This window comes from Sander lucioperca, chromosome 20 (genome assembly GCF_008315115.2).
Source record: "Sander lucioperca isolate FBNREF2018 chromosome 20, SLUC_FBN_1.2, whole genome shotgun sequence".
NCBI classification, from domain to species: domain Eukaryota; kingdom Metazoa; phylum Chordata; class Actinopteri; order Perciformes; family Percidae; genus Sander; species Sander lucioperca.
This window is the reverse complement of record NC_050192.1, coordinates 8,094,510-8,120,486: the sequence shown is the minus strand read 5'-3', so window position 1 is coordinate 8,120,486 and position 25,977 is coordinate 8,094,510. Positions and strand designations below refer to the sequence as shown.

Sequence of the window (25,977 nt, the reverse complement as noted above, 5' to 3'; positions counted from 1 at the left end):
TCCTCTCCTCCCGCTCTCTCTTACTTAATCATCTACTCCATGTCTTCACCACAGTGCCGCCGAGCCAATCAGAAGGTGCATTTCTAAGATTACATTCCCTTTTACGTTTTTCCGAGAGCCAATGGCATCTCAAATTGCATTTCTGCACTGCTAATCCTTATTGTCTGGGTGCTGAGCATACAGTATGACCAATCAGAGGTGCAAGGCTGTATCTGTGATAACGTGGATATATAACATCCTTTTATGTAACTGGCAAAGGTCTAAATTTACCAAAGTGCAGAGAATAACTGAGTGCAGTACTGACTGAAAGATGAAGTTGAGGATCATTGATCTTGAATATTATAACCTTACTGTAGGTGTGTGTTGATAGATATGATAGCATGCAAGTAGAGCTGAAAGGATTAGACAATTTATCGACAAGTCAATCACAAAATTATGGCTATTTTGACAATGATAAATTAACTGTTCTTGTTTTTTACCAAAAATGCTAAAAAAAATTGTCTATGATAGTAAACTAAGTCTCTTTTGGTTTTGGGTTGTTGGTTGGACAAAATGTAAGTTGTCAAGTTGGATTTTGGACAATTGCCACTATTTTCTGACATTTTATAGACCAACCAATCAATTAATCGAGAAAATAATCTGCAGATTTATCGGTAATGAAAATAATTGTCAGTTACAGCCCTGAAAATTTAAACTGTGAATACACACATGCGCACGCACGCACACACACACACACACACACACACACACACACACACGAGTGAAGTGAAGGGGTAGGACTTACATAGGCTTCGTAGTCACAGGACTGAAAGATGAGCTTCTCGGGGTGATGCTGCCAGTACTGCACCGGAGTGGACGAGGTGGCCTCGTTGGGCGGACGCAACGTGATCGGCTCGCACCACTCGCCTGCCTGAAACGACCAATAGCCACCACCAATAGCTTTTAGGACACAAACAGGATCACACAGGATTACAGGATGGGTCGTGACATCGAGGTACATGCTGTGTATCCCATGCTGACATGACTCGCTGGCCTGATAAATGTGTAAGTTCATAATGGAACAGCTTTCCTGACTGAACATGTACATGCCTTCAAAGGGACAAGATTAAGAGAACATCCAAGAGGAAATTAAACTCGGATGAATAATGCTCGGCTTCTACTGAAGATGTTCCCATTCTTAGCCTAGTTTAGGACTCTTTGCTGCTACTCACCGCTTTTTAACCAAGTAAGCTTTCAACTTTTAAACAAAGGAAATACCTAAATCTTATCTGCGTACCTCTCAAATGTCTGCGGATAACAATTAAGCTGTTTTATGGTTTTTCATTCTTTGGTAAATGAAACCAGATGATTTTCTTGTGAGGAGGTATGCACACATCTTGTGCCAAAGACTGTATGTTTATGTGTCCATATCTGATTGCTTGTGTGTGTAATCCCCGTCAGAACAGTGGTGAGGCACTGTGAAGGTGAAATCTTGTAATCAGATGCAAACATGTTGGATAACAGGCATTGGCAAAATCTATGCTAAACTCCACCAGCTTAACCATATTACACATTTTTCCCCACACACTTTGACCCAGCTAACGGAATCAGCTGGAAATCTTCAGTGACTAAACGTTTTTAGTGTGCTAAGGACCAAATAATGTGTTGCAGTTGTTCTCCTGGGTTTTGTTTTCTAAAAAAAAGAAAAAGAAAAAAAAGAACAGACGGCGAGGGAAGAGCCAGAGGGAGAAACATTTGTGAGGTAACCAATCATAGAAACGTGGCGACAGTCAGAGAAAAGGGGTAATGAAATTAATGAATGAAATTAATTTCTCTAATAGCTATCCTTCTATTCTGGCAAAGCTGACTCATCAGCGCCACCTCAAGAGTGTTGTTTTTAGAAAGAGGGATACATTGTGACACACACACACACACACACACACACACAGACTTGAGGGATTCAGCAGGGTAACCATAAGTGTTAGTCGGAGTTGATATGCTCTGTGATTCACACAGAGACACAAAAAGACCCTAATCATACTGAATCAAAACACAGCTGCTGCCTCAGATGTTTGCATGTTTGCGTGTGTGTGTGTGTGTGTGTGTGTGTGTGTGTGTGTGTGTGTGTGTGTGTGTGTGTGTGTGTTTGCTGTTGCTGATTGGAAGTTATAAAGTTATAATGTTGCGTTTGGATGAGAATAAAATTGGCTGGAAAGTTGAGACGCTTATTCTGAAAAGTATGTCTTGTTTATGCAGAACTATTAAATCTTTTGATGTTTGATATTAGGGACAGACTACTGGAGATAAATATTTATTTCGTACTGTAAAGCAGTAAATTAAGCCTGATTGCATATGTAAGCATGCCAAAATAACTGTTGCACTCTGCATTGTGGTTTGTATATTTTATCATTTTATAGCACAAAGTTTCAGGCTTTCATTTCATGTTTCCTTAATTGTAAAATGTATATGAGTTCTAAATTGCAGAGAAGGCTGCTGGTGTCAGATGGTCCGCCTGGTGCAGATTATTAATGGCGTCTTTTTAACAAGTAAACAGGCAGATAAAACACACTTGGCTTGCATCTTGTAGCTATTAGGGACCAGCATTTAATTACTGAGATACTTCATTTATTATTAAGATATATTCCACCGTCCTGATTAGAAATGTGATACTGCCTGAAAGCTCATTAGTTTATTATTGCCTTGAATATCACTGAAATCTTTAAAAAACAGTATTAAAGGATAAATGTAATATTAATTTTAATTTAAAATTTAATTGAATTTTATTCTATATTATTATTTAGTGTCGACAATCCCATGAAGACCAAACCAACCAAGTGTGTTAGTCCCTACCCAGTCTGTGGCCCATTAGTACTACTAAAGACGTAAATCTTAAAAAAAAAAGCTGCAGGGCACTGTAGTTTTAAGCAAACATTACTGAAACAGTAGGAAGTAGTGCATTTGTTTGTTTGTTTGTTTGCTATTTTTCAGCTGCCGATTAATACACATGTGGTGCTCTAGTGAGTGTTTGACAAAAAGAAAAACATAGAATATTACCAAACTTATGCTTAAGCATTCAGTCAGCCAACTGTATCTCTGACTACGACCATTCATAATACTCTCCCCTACTCCCTGCCTCCATTCATCCCTTCATCCTGTCCTCCCTTCCTCACCATGCTGACTTGGGCCATCTGTCGCTCCAGCTTGGATCGCGGCACGTCCTCGAAGTAGTTGTCATTGCTGCGCTGCCTGCGCCGGGCGTCCGCCTGCATGATGAGGTGCTGCACGTCCAGAGATCCGCCCGGGACCCCCGCCGTGTACGCTGCCTGGCCCACCGACGGGCTGAGCTGGGGAGGAGTGTGGTTCCCACCGGGCTCCTGGGACAGAACGAGGGGAGGGGATTGGAGGAGTGGAGAGAAGCAAGACAGGGTTCATTCATCATTTCATAACGTGCTGTGTCACTGCTGCAATTACAATAAGTAGGGCAATTGCATTCACTGTTCACTGTCACATTTTATTTTTCAGCTACAGTGTTGCCATGCTGCTGAGTACTAGAATCCAAAAGTGCTTTGTAAAATCAGGGACAAAGACTCTGTCCTGTTACTAGAAGGTCTCAGCTGGTCTACCAGAGCGTCCTTACGAACTAGCCTTGCCTGCTGAGTTTCACTTTTAAGTGGCTAGATCCTTAGAGTGGAAAATTGTGTTCATTTAAGAGGCTTTCCAAGCTGAGTGGAGACTAAAATTCCCAAAAGAATTAGAACTTGTATATGTTTTAATGGTCTTACACACTACAAGGTCAGCTATTTCTCCTAAGAGGTTAATAACTTCCAGGTGATTACATATGAGAAGAGTCTCAATAGAAGAGGCTATTTCTGGAGATTTTCTTAATTTATTTCTGGGCTGTGGAAGCTGAAGTGTTACAACTTTGCCGGTCAATTCTCCTCCTGTTCAATTCACCCCATTTGCCCTAATACACTCAGCTGACAGCCACTGTTTGTACTGCGTTGCTGAGTAAACACAGTTCTCTGCTCACACATAATTTTACTATGTATTAAGCCATATATAGTATAATCTTGCTTTTCTTCAATTACAAGCCAGTGGCACCTCTTCTCTGGAATGGAGTGAAATTAGGGCTGAAACAACTAGTCCATTAATTGATCGAGAATCAAGCAGAGATGCCAAATAAATGCCTGTTATAGCTTCTCAAAGGTAACAATTTGTTGTTTTTCTCTTGGTTTTTCTTGAAGTATTTTCTTACATTTAATTGAAATAAAATAAATATGGAAATAAGATTTTGTGTTTGCCCCGATGACATTTTTTGAATACTTTTTTTTTAAGGCCCAGTACACAACTGCAGTTCTCAGATGGACATGTGACAAAATGGACAGTTTAGTTTTAAAGCTACGAAGGGATCTATATCGACCATGCCAACCCATTCAGCGTTCTCTCAGAAGTAAAGGGCCTCCCTTGGCTCAACATCACAAAGAGCAAGAGACCATTATAAGGACATTAGAGCACAGCCCCAATGGGAGAGGGAAAGCCAGTTCCTTGTGATTAGTATCCAGGACAAGCCGGCAGGGAGGAAACTGTAGTGGGTCGGCCATTTTGTGCCTGCCGGAGAGATTTGGGTAATATGTTGGGTGGTAACAGCCGCAGTGGGGAGGCTGTAGCTCCTTCGAAGAAACACAGCCATCTGGGAAAAGAGACTAGTGCTTTCTTCCTCTGTCTGATGAATTCATAATAATTGAAATCCACGTTGGTTTCGATATTGCTGCATGTTTCATGGTTCATATAACATCCTGTCTGCTAACGGAGACTCACTTACCCTGAGGGAGATGGCCCGCGGAGGTTTTTGTGGGGTTTCTTCGTGTAGCCGGTCCCCCAATGAGGCAAGGATCCGTTTTCTGTGTCCGATAAGACCGATCTTCAATACCTGAATGAACACACAGATATTAGACGTTAAAGTAAAATTACATGCAGGGTAATTTATATGTATTGTGCACAGAAATAATTAAGGCAGCACTGCAACGATTAGTTTCAACTTCTTAAATGTGAGGATTTGCTGCTTTTCTCAGTTTTATATCATTGTGAATTTAATATATTTGGGTTTTGGACAGTTGGTTGTGCAAAACCATGGACTGTAAAAAAATGGACCACGCTTCCAGGCCTGAAATGTGAAGCCAATGTAGAAGTGCCTTAAACCTGCATTATATCCAATTTCCAGCAGGGGCAACTCTACAGGTTGCAAAAAGGAGTCTGTTTTTATTGAAGTCTATGGGAAAATGACCCTACTTCTCACTTGATATATTACCTCAATAATCATTTTCATAATGTTTTAGGGTTAGGACTTCAATTGCTATTGAATTGCAATACAGCATGATGTTCAAATTGACGATAAAGCATGGAAGCTTTAGGGGTGGGGCTACACACCGACCTGTCAATCACGGATGCCACGTCCTCTATTTTTACAGTCTCTGGACAAAACAAGCAATTTAAAGTCATCACCTGAGGCTACGGGAATTGTTTCAGTATTTTACTTTTTTATAAACAATAATTTAATGATTAATCAAATCAAATCTTTAGTTGCAGTTCAACAATAAGGCACAGAAATTAAGAGTTAAAATGTCAGATTTTTGTGTTCTCTGCAAACACAATAAATGCTGGGTCAAAAGCCACGGCGCTGGCAGAAAATGATGACTCACTGACATTTGCATGATTTAAAACAGCTGTTATAGAGAGTAATAGTTCAAAGTCTTTCACAATGGATAATAACAAGATTATACCAGCATCTGCAAAAAACAAACACATAAAAGGTAAAATATTATCATCATCATGAGCCTTAAATGGAGGATAATATTGCTATTCAGAAAAGAGTTTCACAGAGAAAAACACCAGAACTCAGGGAAGTGCTAATGAGTGCATAATAATATAAAATGCCCCTGGGCATGGGCATACATCTTGTCATTATTATTAGTACATAACCGAAATGGCTTGGACGGCTGAATTCATGCTGTTACTTGTGCCGTTACATGAACAATATCATAGAGTGTATCCTATGCCTTTAATGTAAAACATGCATACCAGAGTATGAAGTATCCTGTATGAGTCTCATACACACACACACACACACACACACACACACACACAAACACAAAGAGGCACATGAAAGACTGATTAAGTTAATTGGTGCTCCTACTGTAATACACTGTTCTTTTCTTTCAGTCAAATTAATAAGACATTAATATTCCCCTAAGCAGCAAAGTATCAGGATCAATTTGAAATGTAGACTTGGGACATATACAAATTACAGAAATGAGGACTTTTTTTAATTTATTTTTTAATTTAACCTTTATTTATACAGGTAATCTCATTGAGACACAGGGTTCTCAAGAGAGACCTGTTAACTTGCAACTTGACATGACTTTAGACTTGAAAAACAAGCCACACACCTTGAATATTTAATCTTTAGGCCTCAGTAAGGCTTCAGTCATAAATACCCCCACATTCCAACACAAACCAAAAGTGTTGTCAGATGTTCAGGTTATTTACTAAGTGCACCATCTGATAAAACATGCCCAACGTCAGCTAAGAGTTTTTGCACTGACAGCCATGAAATGCAAATTAAACAATATTAGATTTGTAATAGTCTATTGATTTTCCCCAGGCGCTCGTTACACAGGCACAAACTGAGACAAACTACACACTTGGACTCCAATGAATGAATTCATTCTTTCTCTGGTCACCAGGCCTCCACTGACTCTGCCAGTTACTGGGTTTTCTAAAGAGAAGAGCTGGAACATGGCTGCTTTCTGCAGAGATTCTGCAGAGTTGTTTACAATGTTTACACCTTTTGGCACCCATACATATGTTAGTATACAAGATGGTTTTATGGGGCTTTCTCTGGAGGTCTTTCCATAAAGGTATGTGCGCGTGTGAGAGAATGTGTGTGTGTGTGTGTGTGTGTGTGTGTGTGTGTGTGTGTGTGTGTGTGTGTGTGTGCGTGCGTGCGTCTTCAGGGCAAAAGGTGGTAATTAGCCTCAATGCGAGGCCCAATGGTTCAGTCTTGTCTTGCTTTGAGTCAGTGCAACTCACACATACACACACACACATACTTCATCATCTCCTGCACCAATTACTGCTCTACATCTGCTAGAGAAACAAAAATACAAACTAACAACGAGAACAGTGTTGTAGGAAGCACATACTTTGGTTTAATGTGTGTGTGTGTGTGTGTGTGTGTGTGTGCGCATAAACCCTAAACACACTAAGAGAACATAAATAAACCAATCCCAACCATCATGAATACATATATGCAAATGGCATGCAAACAACTTATATATAATGTATGAAGCAAGCCTAAAAATGCTAAACACTTCCTCTTGTTGTTTTCTTTGCTTTGTAGGTTTCATGAATTTTATTTCATGTCATACAGTAAATAAGAAAAAAAAGACAATTTGATTAGTGGGATGTTAAAAAAACATAGCAGCTACTAACGGGTTAAACTACACCCTACGCTGTTCTTCCCTGCATGGAAACAATGTATTTTAATTGTTAAAATTAGATGGATCAAAGGGAAACAGAAAGGAGAGCTGGGACTAGCGGGTAGTGGAACTAATTGGCGTATTATGGCCGCCCCATGCTCCCTTTGCCAATTTTTATTCACTCATCTTTCCCCTCCTATCGTCCCTTTCCTCTCTCACAGCTCATTCTCGGCTCTTTCTCTCTTACACACCATCCTTTATGGACAAACAATGTCAGTCATACTACAACATCTCTGCCTCCCTCCATCTCTTTAGGTCTCTTGAATCTGAATTTTGTGCATTAAGATCAGATGATTTGTTCTTAATCTTGGGCTTTTAACTTTTGAAAATGAACGCTTCCTCTTTCATGAAATGAGAATATGGCGTTGTTGTATCACTCCACCAGTAAAAAGACAATTACACTTGATTTAAAGGCAGGGTTGGTAATGTTGAAAAACTAGCAAGATTTAAAAGTAGCATCTCCTCGGGGCTCCGTCTAACTCCTCCCCGTGCCCTCGGGGCTCCGACCCACACACAGACGTGCACGAGCACCGCTGCGTTGCTGCTTCAGAGCAGAGAAAGGGCTGCAATTTTACTTCAGGTCTCATTCACCGGTAAGCAAACACCGAATGTTTAAAACAAACATGACTACAGTTTTTTAGCTCAGGCTTGTACATGGGAGGGATAGAGTACGCGCAGCGGGGCAAGGAGGCATTTAATTGGTTCTGACCAAGCGGACCGCAAAGCAGTGAACGGTGGGTGTTTTTACAGGATTACAGCAGCTACAGATATTTTTTTGCTCCTTTTTCAGAGCCCATAAGTTATTTATTGCTGTCGGGGTGTAAAGACCATTTCAAACAACATACAAAAAAGTGTATATTGGAAAAAGTCACCAACCATGCCTTTAAAGACATTATTGAAAATAATGAAACATTACTGGTGACATTACTTTACACTTTTCTAGTTTTGAGTACAGTTTCATTTGTTTCAAGAGTTGAGTGTCAATCGTGAAATGAAAATTAGAGCTGAAACGATAAGTCAATTAATCTCTTATCTGATAGAAAATTAATTTGCTATTTTTATAATTGATCGATCAAGACATTATTAAAGAGTGCCAAACATTTTGTAGTTCCAGCTTCTTAATTGTGACAATTTGCTGCTTTTCTTTGTCTTTTGTGATAGTAAACTGAATATCTTTCTTTTTTTGACTGTAGGTCTGACAAAACAAGAATTTAAACCACATCACTTTGGGTTTAAGGAGTTGTGATGTGCAGTTGGACTATTTTCTGACATTTTAAAAACCAAATGATTAATGGATTTGCTGATAAAATAATCTGCAGATAAATCCATAATGAAAACAAGTTGCAGTCTAATGAAAATATGTTATTGCTCCACTGGTGAAAGAAAATTACACTTGATGTCCTTAAAATAGTAAAACTAGATTGTAAACTATTTTTGTCTTGAGATTAATTTATATGACGTGTTATAAGTAATGTAGGTTTTTAAAAACTCACAGTACAAAATGACCTGGGTACTGTAGTAAAGGTTATGAAATATTCATTCTCTTGCTTCCCTGTCTCCTGAGGGGCTATCGCGTGACACCAGTCCTCATGCTGCTGTTTCATCACACACAAATACACAAATACAGTACTCCAGAGAGAGAACAGCCATTGCGTTGCATGGTGCACATCTCTGTGTATCTGTGTTACACTTTGTCTTATGCAACAGCATCTACTTCAACTACAGTAGAAGCCTCAATCTCATCCTGAAGTTTAACTGTCACCATGGCAACACAGAGCCGCAGCAGTCACCCATATATATATATATATATATATACATACGCACGTGGATGAGTACACACAAACAGCTGTTTCTGTTTTCTACCTGGGGTAGAAGATTATATTGTTATCCCAAAAAATGAATGAGAATTTCAATGCAACCCGGCCGTTATTGTTAAAACACAGACTCACGCTCTCACTCTCTCTGTAATGCTTGACTGCAGAATCACCCCATTTGCATTTAAATTATATCCATAGCAGCTGCATATACTGACCGGAGAAGTGTGGAGCTACCACACCATACACCACTCTGCACCGCTTTCCTCTCTTTCTATCCATTGCTATCGCACTAACCACTCATTTATTTAAGCTCAACTCTATTCAAATCAATTTAGAGAGCTCATGGAGTTGAAATGATATCATTCTTTCCCTGCCCATGTCTCTCTACCCCTCTCTCTCTTTGCGTTGTAACAGTGGTGTCACTGAGTGGCTAGATGAGGGTTACTTACCCTCTGGTCTTGATTTTATTACCATAGTATGAAGTGATTTGGGACGCTGTTTGCCTCTAGTAGCTGGCTGGGCTGCTATGTTTGTGTCTTATGTGTGTGTCTCCATCAATGCACTAATCCTGTTAACAGTCCTGTTAGCCCAGATTGAACGGGCTTGATTAACAGATTAGCTGCCACACATATGGGTAAAGGAGCTGTGCTTTCTCACAGCCATCTCCTCTCTGTAGCCTGCTGTCACTTTACTACAAGAATTAAACAAATAATCTGATTCCTGGCAATTCAAATATTTGTGTATGGATGTAAACTGTTCCACCTTCAAGTTATTCAATTTAGCAACAAGTCATAAAACATGCAAAACATCTCCCAGTAGAATTGAGATTATTTAGCCCTCTTTGAAGATACTGAACTTGTATAAACTTCCAAGAAAACCCTACGAACACACTCACCTCTTTAAACACAACAGGGACCGCAGAATAATGACGACAGCTGCGACAAAAAGACATATTTTGCAAGGAAACCAGAGCAACAATAAGGGATAAGTGGTATGCGTCAGTGATTGGGGACATTAACAATGACCTCTCGCATTCAGGACACTGGAGACAAAAAGCCTTTTCTCTGTTTTCTACTGGAGGGGAGGTTGGAAGCTGGTTGGCTCACTGGAGCATGAAACCCAGTGAGGGAACCAACAGTCCAGTCACTGTCTGTGCTCAAGCTAGCACATAGTTTTAATGATAGAGAAGGAAGGGACTGAAATTGCTTTCATCAGTCTCTCTGCTCCTGTTTAATCTACATTGACTCGCCTAAATATCCCTTTCATCGGCCTCATATCCCTTTTCACTCTCTGTCCATATTCTGATTCCCTTGACCTCTAATTACCTCTCATCATCGGCTCCGTCTCTCCCACTTGGTCCTTACTTTCACCCCCCTTTTGCTATATCCAGATAAAAGAAAGAGAGGCTAAAAGAAGAATAAATAGTGTGAGAGTGTCAGTGATTTGGCCTAATAAAAGAAGAGGCTGTGCAGTTGCACATTAAAGAGCTTCTTCTCTTCAGCCTTGGAAACTGCATGTGATTGGTCCATCTTTATTTGTTCGCTTTCGCTGTGTGTATCTACCTTCTCCATGCTCATGTCAATATGACCAACCACCTCTCCCCTGCAGACAAAGAGGTTGTGACCTCTGTGATATCAACAGGCCCCTGAATCCCCCAGGCGTTGTCTGCTAATGGTGGGGTTGGGCATAAACTCTTTGAAGAATCCTGCATCGATTTTTCCAAATCAAAGAATCACTGGCGTAAGGTTACTTAAATTGCCCAAGTCAGAATACATTACAAGCCAATTGAACGGTTATATTGATCAGCAAATAGCCCGTCTGTCTGAGTGACATCTCAGAGGATGAATTTAGGGCTGTGGCTACCACTGACATGAAGGTCACATCCTCTGGAATATTTCTAAGAAATTGGGTGCTTAAAGGCTGATTCTGATATTTTTTTAGACTAAATATCTCAAATCTGACCGTTTCTTGTCAAAACAAAAATACACTGAAAACGGATTAGCAACTCTACCCTTTTTGTCTTTTTTGTTAAGATGAAAAGATTGATACCACCCTGATATAGCTGGAGCTACAGTAGCAGCCGGTTTGCTGAGCTGGGCATACAGACTGGAAACAGCTAACCTGACTCTGTCTGAAGGTAACAAAATCTGCCTACCACCACCTCTAAAACTCAGTAAATAACACGTTGTGTCTTGTTTGTTTTTGGAATTGGGACTCAAACAGCCCTGGTTGAGACGTATAATTACTAAAGTCATGTGAAGCGGCTTTGGGCAAGAATTAAATTTGAGAATAAACATTAACAGATAATCATGCCAGGGCTGTGGTACTAAATCTGCTGGCTAATATGGGATATAAAAGAAACTAGCTTCCATCTTGCAATCAATAGAAAAACATTGATGCAATGTGGATAATGTGCACAGCACACACTGAGTGTGAAAGCAGAGACATTTACAGCAACAATGCTTGGATCATTTTTTTCCCCGATTATTATCGACATTTTCTAACCCTGAATACTTAATCACAGCCAGCCACCTTCCTCCGGGTCCTTCCTCATCGCTCCATCCCTCACTTAATGTGTGTGTTGTTGGGAGGTGGAGCTTTTCTGCTGGAAGGATGAGTATCGATTTGCCTGGACTCAATAGACCACACACACACACACACACACAACATATAACCCTCAGAAAGCAAGCAACTGTGAGCTAGGCTAGGATCAACAGTGAAGTCAAGGTTTTAGCTTCATCTCTTTGTTTAGAACCACGGACGCTCCAACACACAGCCATATAAATACACACACACACACACACACACACACACACACACACACACACACTGGGAGGGGAAGACCAGAGACCACTGGTTGCCTAGCAACCAGAGAGCAGAGGGAAGTTGCAGCAAAGGGTGATGTGTTGAAAATGATGTCCAACAGGGACCAATAGGAAGGCTTGTTTCAGTGCTGACACAACAGGCAGCCAATGAGATCGGGCCGTTAATAAGGCCGCCTACATGGAGACAGATATATCTCCATTAATAGCAAGAGAACTATAACTACGAAGCACAGGCTGGAAGGGTGTGTGTGTGTGTTGAAATAAGATCTCTCAAAGCTTTACTTCTGCACACACACACACACACACACACACACACACACATTATTTGCCATACACAGAGGAGCTCATGAATTTAATTGCCAATATGATAAGACAGGAAATGGTGTATGATATTTTTCTAGGTTAATAAATACTTCAAAGCCCCAAAGAACCAATTTTCACACTGCAGAGGAGCACAAGCTCTCCTAAGGCACCGGTGTGTGTGAACCTCCATGCACGTGTGTGTTTGTTTGTGTGTATGTATGTTTGTTTGTGTGTATGTGTATGTGTGTGTGTGTGTGTGTGTGTGTGTGTGTGTGTGTGTGTGACTACAATACTATCTGGGTGTGGGTGCTTCAAGGAGTTTATTCACCTTCGGCCTTTTCAAACTGTAAAAATGTAAGTGTTTAGTGTGCTAAAAATGTAGAGAGAGGTTTAGATTTCATTACACATTGACGAAAATGGTAATGAGTTATAACTACCGAATGGATTTATGTTCACATTGTTACATAGCACAACGACAAGACAAGAGAAATTAAAAATCTAATTCCTTGATCACTTAGGCTTCATTTCACACATTTTACTTTAGCTCCTGATGGTTAAATGTGGTTAATAGTAAATGCCTTTTGTCAATCATGTGTATACAACCTTGTGTGTGTGACCCGTGCAGCTTGTGTGACATGCATATCCACATGACATAACACAGTTAAGGTTGATATTGCAACAGAGAAAGTGCCCATTGGAGTCAAGTTTACGTCGTTTGTTACTTTGAACGTCAGAGATATACGGTAGTAGAGTTCACACATACAACAGCTGCTCCCAGTCAGAGTCAGTGAGGTGAGGAACATACTGGCACATGCACATTTGGGTGGAAAAAAAGGCTACAGATATAAGATCAGGTTAATAGGATGCTTGTTGCAGCCATATGTGCATCTGTAAACTCTCTTCTGAGACACAGCATGCTGTGTAACGCCTTCATGATTCCCAGTGTGGTGGGAAAACTTTAAAATGAAAAGAGGAACAGTTGAATATTGGTGCCGGTGCTTGTTTCTAACACCGAATGCAAGTAAAGGAGTAGCCAGTGTTGTGTTTTATGTGCCAATTTCCTTCTGGTATTTACATTAGTGATCAGAATTGCACCATAATTTACAGCAAAGGAGCATCTGTGTCCAATCTAAAAACATCTGCTACTATGTGTTTATCTGATGTTTACACTTTAGACAAAAAATGGATTGTGTTGCACCAGCGATTTGTAAATTCATTACTAAGTTTATGAGTAAAGTCTTACCTACATTTTTCACTACTACTGTAGCTACTTTCAACTAGATATTTGGCTAGTAATTTACTATGTTTGGATGCACAATTAAAACTTAAGTAATGTGTAAATTGGTTTGTAGCAATGTCCAATCAAAAACTATTAACTAAATAAAGTGATTGTAGCATCACAAGCTGTAGCAAAAATTAGTTTTAGGGGGGCAAATAATATATTAAACTGACAATCCTTTTGTAAATGTAGGTCATACGTTGTTTTATTTACATATACATACATGGAGAAATGTGTGTTTGAGAGATAAGAGTGGATATTAAGGCTAACGTTATTAGCATATCATATTGTAATTTGAGGTATGTTGTGATTATTTTTGTGAAATGTTATTTGAAATCATAGTTTACATTGGTATTAAACAGCATTTTGATCAAGTCTTCGGTCGACCATATTTCACAGTACATATATGATGTAGCCAACGTTATCTAGGCTAACTATCAGTTAGCCTACAGTACCACACAGTTCCACCTGGTAATTGTTGGGTGTAACTGTTACGATTTATCTCTACATAAAAACTTATTTGAGTGGTGCGACCTATTTTAATTTAGTGACACATAAATCTCCACTTAGTAAACACTTACATTATAACAAGACTATGTTTTGAGTTACAAAGAGCTCCTGATCTGTTTAAGATATGTCAATAATTCTGTAACTGTAGCCAAACATTACAAGTGGCTAATAGTGAGGTCAAAGCTGTGGTGCTATAGATAGACCAAACCTTTACCCAAAGCAAGATGCTATGCCCTTGCTTTGACTTTATTCAAGATGTCACTCAGATGTTTATACACGCATACGTAAGAACATATAGACAGCAATTGTAAGACTTTAAGCCTCGACCACCTTACTTAACCTGCTGATGTCGCCAAAAGTTTGGAGTAAAACAACCATCGGCTGATTTACGGTCTGTGGTCCCGTTTTGTGACCCGGTTCAGTCTCAAAATAAACTCTTCCCTACTAATGTAAATGACTGAAGGATGTGAAATAGAAGTGTTAACGCTGTGAATGCGGTGATACGGTAAAGTTAACAAAATTGAAAACCATTTGTGTTCCTGAAAATACTGGTAGCATAACAAAACTGATCTTTGAGAATTTAAACCCTTAGCATCAATACTCCAGTTATTGGATGTTAAAAGCCTTTGTCTGTGGAATGTCTCTCTGCATCATCCATCTAGCTGTGGTTTCTCTGGGCTGCCTACTGACTAATGTCGGTCGACTGAAGAGGAATCTATTGGCGTGACTCGCCATGGTTACGATTCGATAAACAGGAGGCAGGATTATGATTGATCAATCGGAGTCTGAGGTAAAAAGCATCTGGCAGGATTGCCGACTCAATCTCTCTGTCCGGGCTGCTCTTTAATAGTGGGGAGAAGACAAACACTTCTCTTTACGTCGTCCTGCTGGGACCTGTCTCATTCTTTCCCTCTACTTATCTCCCTCAAGGTCCTCACTTTTACTCCCCGTTAAGTCTTGCACTATGACTGCTTCCTTGTTTCCCATCATCTTTGTTGGAATTCAAGTCCAAACAGGCTAGAAAATATGAATGTATCTCCCCTGTTTAACTCTTGGTTTCCAGTGGATTTAGGACAGCTTAAGGCAAAGTGAGGAAGCCTTCAACAGATGTGGAGGTAAGATAATTTGGTAATCACTGCGGTTACCAAATTCTGTGAACATAAAGTAGGTCTAGAAAAAGTAACAGAGATTAAAAACCTGAAAAGAGTCATCATATGACATCGGATAAGCCTTCCTTGTGCCAATGAATGTTTGCAGTTCCCCTCACACATCATGATTATCACTTAAATATGTAGTTGTGTTAACAGCACAGACCCTTACAAACCAACAACCTCCCTCTCTTATATATAGCAAATATATTCTTTCTGGGTCTCGTCCCAGATTTCACTGCTCTCAACATCTTCTAAGAGTATGTTAGTGCATGCATATGAGGCTAGAACACAAATTAGGGAGGCATTTGGATTTGAGTGGGTTTAACTGTAGTAGTTATAGCGTTTTGCTCTTTTTCTCTGCTTCACTTGACTCAATCTGAAACTACAAAAAATAATTGCTGAAATCTGATCTGGGATTTAACTTGCTTTTTTAGAAAGTCTTCTAACCTGGTCCAAATTCTGGCAGGAATTGAGTTTCTGTTCAAGAAAACCAAAAATATACCTAGTACACAATGTCAAGATAAGTCCTTACGTCTAAATAACTCTAATGCAACTGAGAAAGGTAATATGACTCAAATGATGTCTGTCTCTACCACTCAGAAACAAGCGCCAGAGCTGGGGCCACACAGCCTTTTCTATAGCTGCCCCCTCCCTCTGGAACTCTCTCACCAAACACATCCGACTGCACCAACCTGTCCTTGTTCAAATCACCTTTTTAGAGCTGCTTTTAATGTATGATTAACATACACATACTCTGTAAAATGTCTTTGAGTGTTGTTAAAAGCTCTATATAAATAAAATGCATTATTATTATTATTATTATTATTATTAAGAAGTATTGGAATTCACAGAGAAGAGACAAAAATAAGAGGCATAACTTGCTTTCGTGTTATGATACTTGTGGAATAATAAACTTAAGTTTTATCAAAGCTCAACACTAAGCTCATTCGCTCAGGTGGCTCAAGGGCAGACTCCTACACACTAGATGCACAAAAACATTTATCTCTAACTCCGGTACACACACGCAGCCAATAAATCAGCCTAGTCAGCAGTGTTGATTGAGCACCATGGAAGCGTTCCGTATGTTGTAATCACCTCAGCCTCGCTAAGCATGAAAGATGTATAAATAAATCAGCAAGCAGAGAACAAAAGGATCAATGGCTCATCATCGTGTCCCTTCTATCTCTTTTCTTGCTTTTAACAAAAGCTTTTAACAGTTTCTTCATCATTCATTCCCTGTCTTGGCTATCAGCACGGTTACCCACCTCTCCTCAAGACTGGACTTATTCCAAATGAAAGGTTGTAGAGTTGTCTTCAGTTTGCGCTCCTCTGTCTCCTTCTGTGCTTTCTTTTTTCGCACTCTTCTCTTCTTCCTCTTTGCTGTTGCTTTCTTGCAGTCCAAGACAAGTGTGTCTTCCTTCTCTTCTGTCTTCAGCCAGGCTTTCCTAGCTTTACTCCTCGCCTCCTCACCACCAGCTTTTGTCTCCCTTTCTCTCACTCGCACTCTGCAGATTTCCAGCGCTCACCAACTCCTCCTCTTTCTTCAGCTTGCGGCAGCCAGACTACATCTCCTACATGTCTCTGCCTGAGCTCTCTCTCTCTCTCTCTCGCTCTCTCTCTACACACACTCCCTCTCCCTGCATTCACTCTCTTCCTACCCAGTTTACATTCCCCCCTTCTTCTCCTCCTCCTCTCCATCTCGTCACTATGGAGACTCTGGGCCCATACAGAGACAAGCTTGTGCTGGTTCACAAGGAGTGTAAATGTGTTTGTTTGTATGCAGCATGAGTTGAGACAGTTCAACAATAATAGTATCATCGTCACAATGTCTTCATTTACCCCACTGTTAATTCCCATTACAACGTTTTGTTTTGAAAGAATAGGACAGCTAGCTGTTTCCCCGTTTTCTCATCTAACTCTTGGCAAGAAAATGAATAAGCGTATTTCCCAAAATGCTAAACTATTTCTCTAATTATATCCTTAAGTATGAGTCAGTGTGATACGCACATAAGCTCTAAATACAATGCCAATTAGCCTTAGCCACTGTTGCTATAGAGAAGAAGCCAACTACAGACACAAATCAAACACATGATGCATCAAGCTGCAATTTGGCACAAAACACCTGACCATAGTTGATAAATTCATCCTAAATGAACCCTTCTCTCTACAAAATGCTCACTGGGAATCATCGTTCGACTTCTCTCCTTGTTTCTATGTACACAAGCCTGTTGTACCTTTGCTATTTTATCAAAGAACCACATGTTCTCTCACTTAGTTTTTTTTAAAATTTTTTATTATTTGGAGCATTCTACAGTTTGATGCCTATCCAAGCTTTGGAAGTGTGTCACCTAACATTGTGGTGGTAGAAAATGAATGAGACTTTTACTTCAGGAATGCTTTCAGACAAAAAAAAAGCCTTCCGATTTGCAACTCTATGTTATTAGTCCATTGCGCAGGGTGTCACATTTTTCTATTCACCTACAGATGCAGACAAGTTTAAACGTTTGGCAGAAAATAGCTCAGAGCAGAAGAACTCCCATTTATTTGATCTTGATTACTCTTTAGCAATGATCCTTGAGGCATCATGTAGTTCAGAGCAACATTGTGTAATATATGAATAAATGCAGGATGTATTAGCCACAACAACCCAACATCCTCATCTGGAAACCTTTTTGAAACCTCACTCACTTACGTGTCCTCTTGAAAAATCAATCAACTGACCACAGGACACTCACACCAGTGCTTGTGTGTGTACGTGTTTGGTGCATTATATTAAACATGTGAATGTGTTTATGTATAAGAGTATATATTCGTATGCGTGTCACTGCAAGCGTCACATAAATGAAATTCAACCCACAAAGCTCGACGTCATTCTGTCTATTTCTGTCTTTTACAAGTCTACGTATGACATCCAGTAGGAGAAAAATTAAAGATAGTGCATGACTCCTCCTTATTGCCTCCTCTCTGAGAAACGCTAAAAACTATAATATAGATTTTAATTAGGTAACTATACGTGTAAATGTGAGAATTTACAAATGCACTCAACTTCATCATCTCGAGGTAAATTTAGTAGCTATTCTGGAGTTTTTTAATCATGTCACAAGATGTTCATCACAAGTTTGCCCAGTTCTCATAAAATTGTCGTGAAATTGTAATGTTAAAATGTCAATTTTTTCGAAGCACTTTAAGGACTTTTAATCTATGTTGGCTCAATAGTTGAGCTTCAAAGTTTTTCGTTTACCTTGGAAACAGCGGATGAAGACAATGTTATATGATAGAAAGCTCGACACAAACACTAAATGGACTTGAGTGATGCCTGTCAATCAAATCCAACAGAACTTATAAGGGAAGGAAGAGAAATGAGTTGGTAAAAACATTCTCAAGTCCAACAGAATTTAGATTTTGGAATTAAGAGTTAATATTATCTATTATTGAAAGAAAGACAGAAGCTTTAGATTTGATTAACACCTAAAGCAAAGCTGATAATTCTTCATCATTTTGGATAAATATTTAACAAATCTCATCAACCTATTGCTTTTACTTACCATAACATTAAGGAGAAATAAAGGGAAATCAGTGGGGGGTCACACACATTATCTCCTGATACCTCCCACACTATCTCCAGCACGGTGAGCGCTACAACGGGAAGTGCAAATGCCAAATAAGGCTGCAGGAGAGCAATATCGGAAGGCTGGGCCGGTGAAGTACACTGCAGTCCTGAGGCAAATCCACCCACACGAAAAGCTACTACTCGCTCCCTTTCACACATACTGTCCGTGTACTGTACAATATCCTCACACATTTGAACACATCGGACACATCTGAAAACCTACAAGTGTAATACGTGTGTGACAGCCATGCAAACATGTAGACGCCTTTTTGGTGTGAAAATTCATAAATCTGTCATTGAGTAAACTAACAAAAGTTTGGATGCATGTGTGTGTAGGTCTTATTGTATGATATATAGGGTTTAATCCTGCAGTGTCTAACAAAGGCAGGAACCATCTGGTGTTGGGATGTGAGACAATCTGTCCATTTGGAGAGGTGACAAAAAAGGTGATGAGCACAGGAACATGACACACACACACACACACACACACACACACACACACACACACACACACACACACACACAAACACACACACATTAAGTATTTGGAATAGTGTCAGGAAAAGGCAATCCAGTACACACACACGCACACAAACACATTTCATTTATACCAAGTGCACATATCTCTAGTCTCTATGGTAACTAGTAGCCGTCATGGCAACGAAGTACAAGAGGTAGAAGAAAGGCTGAACTCTCATGACTGTCCTCAATTTATTTTGGACCCCTCGTACGCTTACACACAAATTTGCACGCACACAAACACACACGCAGTTAGTCATTTCGAGATTTTCAGAACACATTCCGTGTTTTGAGTATAAATACCTCTTGAAATGACATGTTGTAATAATAGTGGGGAATGCAGGGGCAAGTCAGGACACACACACACTCCTACACACACTAACAGGACTTCTCATGCAAGATACAGACATGAAGCAGAAAATAAGAGGTTGCGAAATGACCGACAAGGTAGGAAATACATTGTTGGAAAGCAACTAAGTACATTTACACTACTGCATTTAAGTACAATATTTAGTTCTCTGTACTTTACTTGAGTATTTCTATTTTATGCTGCTTTATATTTCCAGTTCACTACATTCCAGGGGGAAGTACTGTAGTTTTCACTCAGATCCACTACATTCGTCTGACAGCTATAGTTACGAGTTTACGAGTTACTTTACAGATTAAGGTTTTACATACAAAACCTATTGTCAGCTTATAAAATACGATGCACGATAGATTAGTATTTCAAGTAGTATTTTTCTCCTTCTTGACCAGCTACAACATTCAAATGATGCTCACATTTTGTTCCTATTACTTTTGAATGTAGGACTTACTTGGAAGTAGAAGATCTGAATACTTCTTCCACCATTCCTATTTCTGCTACACAAATGTTGCTATTTTTTCTACCTTTTTTTTTTAGTCTTGCTTTTATACTGTGGGATACCAGATAGTTGTACCTATTCTGGCCTGTAAACTCTAATGATTCAAATGAAAGAATCTGAGAAGGGCACATCACTCTATGGCTGAACTTCTCACAACTCATAGATATATGGAACCTGTGTCAAGGCGTTGCAAGAAAACACTGCTTCACTTTAAACAGACTTAAGACAAAGAGGTAGGGAACTACTGTATTAGACCACTGCAATTGTTTTGACACTGTACTGGCAGGATTTGACACAATGAAGAACACTGATTTGTCAAATATTTACTCTATTTCACTGGATCAGCCCAAAACAGGAACTCCTATCTGGCGATTTTAGGTATAAAGTGTTTCTTAATTATGACCTAATTATATCGCTATGGCAGGCAACATTTATTTTTTCATATACTATGATATAAAACTTCATCTACATTACAAACTCCTACTACATGGTGTTGTGAGATTAATCTAGTGGCTCACAAGAGGATTTTCCAGCTAGAAAAATAAGAATAAAGTATATTCTAATGAAGAAAATTATAATAAAATTATTATATTTTTCACTTTTTTCCAATCTTTGGTTCTGTCTTATGAAATACTGTACTTTCTCTATTTCAGGCCTCCAAAAAATATTCAAATGAAGCAATCTCAGAGGGAAAAAATTCCTCTTTCACCTAACTCACAATGTAAATACATGCAACCAATCACAAAGAGCAGATGTTGCTTTATATTAAGGGGTCACAATACAAAAAAGTGATTGGTAACAACTCTAAAGAAACAAAACCAGAAAGACTTCACTTCCTTTAATCTCAGACCGTCAATCAAATGCTTCTCATTTAAAGCACAATACAGTATACAGGTAACAAAGGACACACAAAATGTACACTTGCACACAAACACATTTGAAGGCACCCTTCTCCGTAATATCAGGGTCCACTTATCTAGAAAACATTAAGGGAATTGTTCCTTGAGCACCGAAACTATCTGCACTCCACCGTCATGAACGTGACTCTCCAAAACTAAATCCATCTAACTGCTTCCCTCTGGGCTCTATGAGAAATCACTTGAAATGAGAGCAATTGCCTTTGACGACAATTGCAGCCTTGACGCAGTTGTTTTGTACTTTCTTTCTTAAGACAAGGTGGTCTGACTGAACTGAGAGGCAGCAGCACCTCCATGTGGATTTCTACATGATGTGTCTGCAGCTCACTGCACTGCAGGGAAAATAATATGTATATGAGGGGGTCTATTCATCTACTGATGGATAAAAGAGACACCAACACAACAATAATCAAATATTAAACATTAACAACATAAACAAGCTTTTTGGCATGCCAAGCATTGACTACTGATGTTATGTTCATCTTTATATTTAGGTGTATTTTCACCATCTTTGTTGCAAATAAAATGTCATGTTCATTCATGTGGCATTCATGTTTGTATGCAGGATCTGTCTTTTTTTTTTGCAGCATTTACCCTTCTTCCTCTCATGGACCAATCAAAGGATATCATCTGGCTATTACATTCTCAAGTACCTGATCATAGCTCTCTAAATTAGTTTGGGTTCAGGGGGAAATTAAGGGAACAAAGTAGCTTAAAGAGTAGCTCCCTAAAGACAAAGATTGGCATACTTATTTGTAGTGTAGTAACCACCATGTTTCATACTTTACTTGATAAATTACTTAAAGATTCATCGCTTATGAAGATTTTTACAATTTGCTATCAATCGAGTTAGCACTACCGGTGGAATCAAAGTGGCTCAGTACTGTACATTAATCTGAATGTGATTAGTTTAATATTAGAATTAAGTAATAATAAAAAAAAAAAAAAAAAACACCCTCCAATTATAAGCAGTATGTGCACACTTACAGTACTCATCCATTTTTAATAACACATTCTTATTCATTATTAAGATTAATTTAATAATTTAAAGATAGAAAGTATAATTTAATGAGTTTTCATTTCAAGTCTTCAGTCTATAAAATACAGTATTTTTTTTTTTTTTTTTTTACTGAAATGTCACAACAGTCAATGAAAAACTGTATGTACATTGACTATACTAACTGTAATTATGTACACCTTATTCTATGACGTAGAACTGGTGTTTCTTTTGCAAACAAACAGATAAAGAATAATTCTGATTTATTACAAGTCTTATTTTTGTAGTTTTGTCCATCATTTCTACAAGTAATAATACAACTACTGAGCAAGTTGTGTTCTGAGATGTGGGAATAAAAAGAAGTCTGCAAACTTATTACACCAACTTATTGTTAAGAAATATTGTGTATCATACTTCACTACAGTAGAACGGTACACTCTGTAGACTGCAATGGATGTGTACAACGTACAGGTTGGATAATAATTGTAGCGTTTCCCTTTTATTTTCTCTTTTAAATAAGTTTGGTTTAATAAAAAATTGTTTCTTGCCTCATCCTACTTTGTTCTCACATCTCAGCAGTTGCTTCAGTAAAAACATGAGTTTGCATCTGAGTTTTCTTAATTGCCTAAAAGGCTTATTGACTATCTCTACCTACCTACAGTAACTATCTACTTAAAAAAGTCAGGATAGTCTGTTAATATCCTTCCTGTAGACTAAATGTAACAGTTAACCTTCAGGTTACCAGGTGCAACTCAGATGAGTCAATCTACTCTGATGACACGCACACACGCACACAAACACACACACACACACACACACACACACACACACACACACACACACACACACACACACACACACACACACACACACACACACACACACACACACACACACACACACACACTGTTGTGTCCTAATGAGCGAATCACAGCAGTTCCACTGGAATTAATTGAAATTCAACTAGATATTTTTCCAAATGAAAGAATGTCCAAATACAGTACATGCATGTTCGCGAAAACCTGACTTAATCTGCATGATGGTATACTTTTTTTAACGAATATTATTCTGGACTAAATTGATTTGTCAATATGTTACATCTACATGGAAAGGCAGGTAAGAGGAAGAAGGGAGAGCAGGAGGAGAAAGACGAGGTAAAAAATGCATGGAGAGAGGGGAGAGAGGGGATTGACAAAGCATGAGAGGAAAAGAGGAGACGCACACACACACACACACACACACACACACACACACACACACAGGGCTGGGCAATAATTCAATATTATATCGATATCTTAGATTTTGAAGAATTGTAATATCGTTACATGGTAAGTTTAGTCTTTTCCTGGTTTCAAAGGCTGCATTACAGTAAAGTGGTGTCATTTTCTGAATTTACCAGACTGTTCTAGCTGTTCTATTATTTGCCTTTAACCACTTAGTCATTATATCCACATTATGATGGTTATTTATCTAAAATCTAAATGTGGAAGATATTTTGTGAAAGCACCAATTGTCAACCTTACAATATCGTTGCAATATCGACATCGAGGTGTTTGGTCAAAAATATCGTGATATATGATTTTCTCCATATCGCCCAGCCCTACACACACACACACACACACACACACACACACACACACACACACACACACACACACACACACACACACGCGCCCCTATATTTTGAAATACTGCAACAATGCTAAACACTCCTGCCTTGTCTCCCAGGACAACACAGCATCTGTTGCCAACGGCAATTATCTGGTGATTACATGAAAGCAGCAGCCAAATTGTCCTCTTTTCTCTCTCTCTTTCCATCCCCCTCATTTATCTTACATCTATATGTCCTTCCCCACATCTGTTTTAACCTCCCACTACAATATCTCTCTCCACACCACACACAACACACACACATACAACACACACCTCTCTCAGGTACAGCAGTGACTTTTGCAGCGCCCCAGAGAATACTTCAGTGAACTGCTGCAGTGACACGCAGTCATGAGGACAGCTTGTACAGCAGGTACACACACTTTCACATGCAGTCCTGCACAATCAATAAGATCGGCTTCAAATGAATACACCACATAGGCAGAAGTATGTAGACACCTGAACATTACAGCCAAGTGGTATAGTCTGCATTCTAGTTCATCCAAAATGTGTTGGATGGGGTTGAGGTAGGGGCTCTGTGCAGGCCAGTCAAGGGTGATTTTTTTCCGTGGGCCTTTTTTTGTTGGCTAAAATACCCTGTCAACAGCAGCAGTACATTGCTTGGCTTCAGTGTCACCTGCTTCTCCAAACTGGGGGCGTGCTGACCACCATCTACTGTAGATAATACACTGACTATAGACAAGTACCTCATACAACCCCACTTCAAAAGATCCTAACAAACCCTTTAAGTAAATACAACCTGCATCTAAGGTTTCCTTTGATGACGCCTTATTTATAATTCATTTTACAGTAGTATGCTTTAGTATTTGGAGGGCTGCTCTAGCAGTGAAGTGTCTCGTAATCTGGAAACTGCCTATGAGTTTACAATGAAATGTCAGTTAATTCTATGAAAATGTAAAATGTGAAGTTAAGGGACCAATAAAATTAAGTGTTAGCCACTCAGTCAAGTTCTTTCAAACAAAACTAGGAAAACCATTTCTTTATAGACTTGGCTTTGTGCACAGGGGCATTGTCATGTTGAAATGGGAAGGGGCCATTCCCAAACTGTTACCACAAAGTTGGATGCATCCTATTGTCTAAAGTGCCTAGTCCTGATAAACAATCCCAGTACTCAAATGTATGTGGACACATACTTCTGGCCTTATTGTGTACTTGTGCAGCCTCTAGTGGATTCACTCTGCACTGCCGTTTTACTCAGAATTATATGTGAATTCTTCATATAGACAGAATCCTTATGCTATACAATATACGTATTTACATGCACATGAATTTCTGAATGGGAGTACTGAAGGAGTACGTAGTTCATATGCACATCATTTAGACTTTAATGCTCCTCTGTTTTCCATAAGAGAAAGGAGATTGATGTATAGTTTGGCTTGTGTTTGAAAAGTGATGCATTTAAAAACACATAAAAACAAAAGCATGTATTAACACTTTCTCTATCTCACATATGCATCCAGAAACACTCACACACACACACACATGCGCAGCATGTGGGCGGTATCCCCAGCGCTGTGAAACATCTTGCATCCCACATGCTTATATAACTCCCCGTCCACCTCCTCCAGCTGATCACTCATCACTTTATCACTTTATCCTCCGCTGGGAAGGAAAAACACCCCTTCCCTCCTCTCTCATTGAAATCAGCCAGGCAGGCGCCCTCTGCAATCGAGCATGATTTCGTTACACTCGGAGCACCAAAGGAGCACATCACTCAGATGAGATCAGGCTGCAGCATACCCCATCTCTACTTAAGATTTTATGTTGGTAACATAGGAGTTCAAATGTCAAACCTTGTTATCATCCTCCATTACTGATATTTACAGGAGAGAATTCAATCTAGGGAAAGCAGCTGCAAACTATCTGCTCGCACTTTTATTACTGCAAATGTTAAACCACAAACATCTACAGCAAGACAAAGAGCTGGTATGACAAGAAGCAAATTAGAGAATAAGCAAACAACAACAAAAAAGATGCAGTAAGGCTGTTATATAACAG

The 25,977-nt window shown here is 39.2% G+C and overlaps 1 protein-coding gene across 10 annotated transcripts in view; it reads right to left on the bottom strand.

The window, feature by feature from the left end:
* The window catches only part of anks1b (ankyrin repeat and sterile alpha motif domain containing 1B), a 233,045-nt gene that overhangs the window by 16,693 nt on the left and 190,375 nt on the right, over positions 1-25,977 (bottom strand). For 9 of the 10 annotated variants that reach the window (XM_031313332.2, XM_031313331.2, XM_031313333.2 and 6 more), the window contains 3 exons: positions 4,802-4,909; positions 3,150-3,353; positions 785-910 (listed from right to left, as the gene is read on the bottom strand). In XM_031313332.2, the coding sequence (XP_031169192.1) occupies positions 785-910; positions 3,150-3,353; positions 4,802-4,909 (438 nt within the window). Of the gene's footprint in view, positions 1-784; positions 911-3,149; positions 3,354-4,801; positions 4,910-16,667; positions 16,990-25,977 lie in introns of those variants that run through there. The other variant, XM_031313340.2, reaches the window with a different exon arrangement.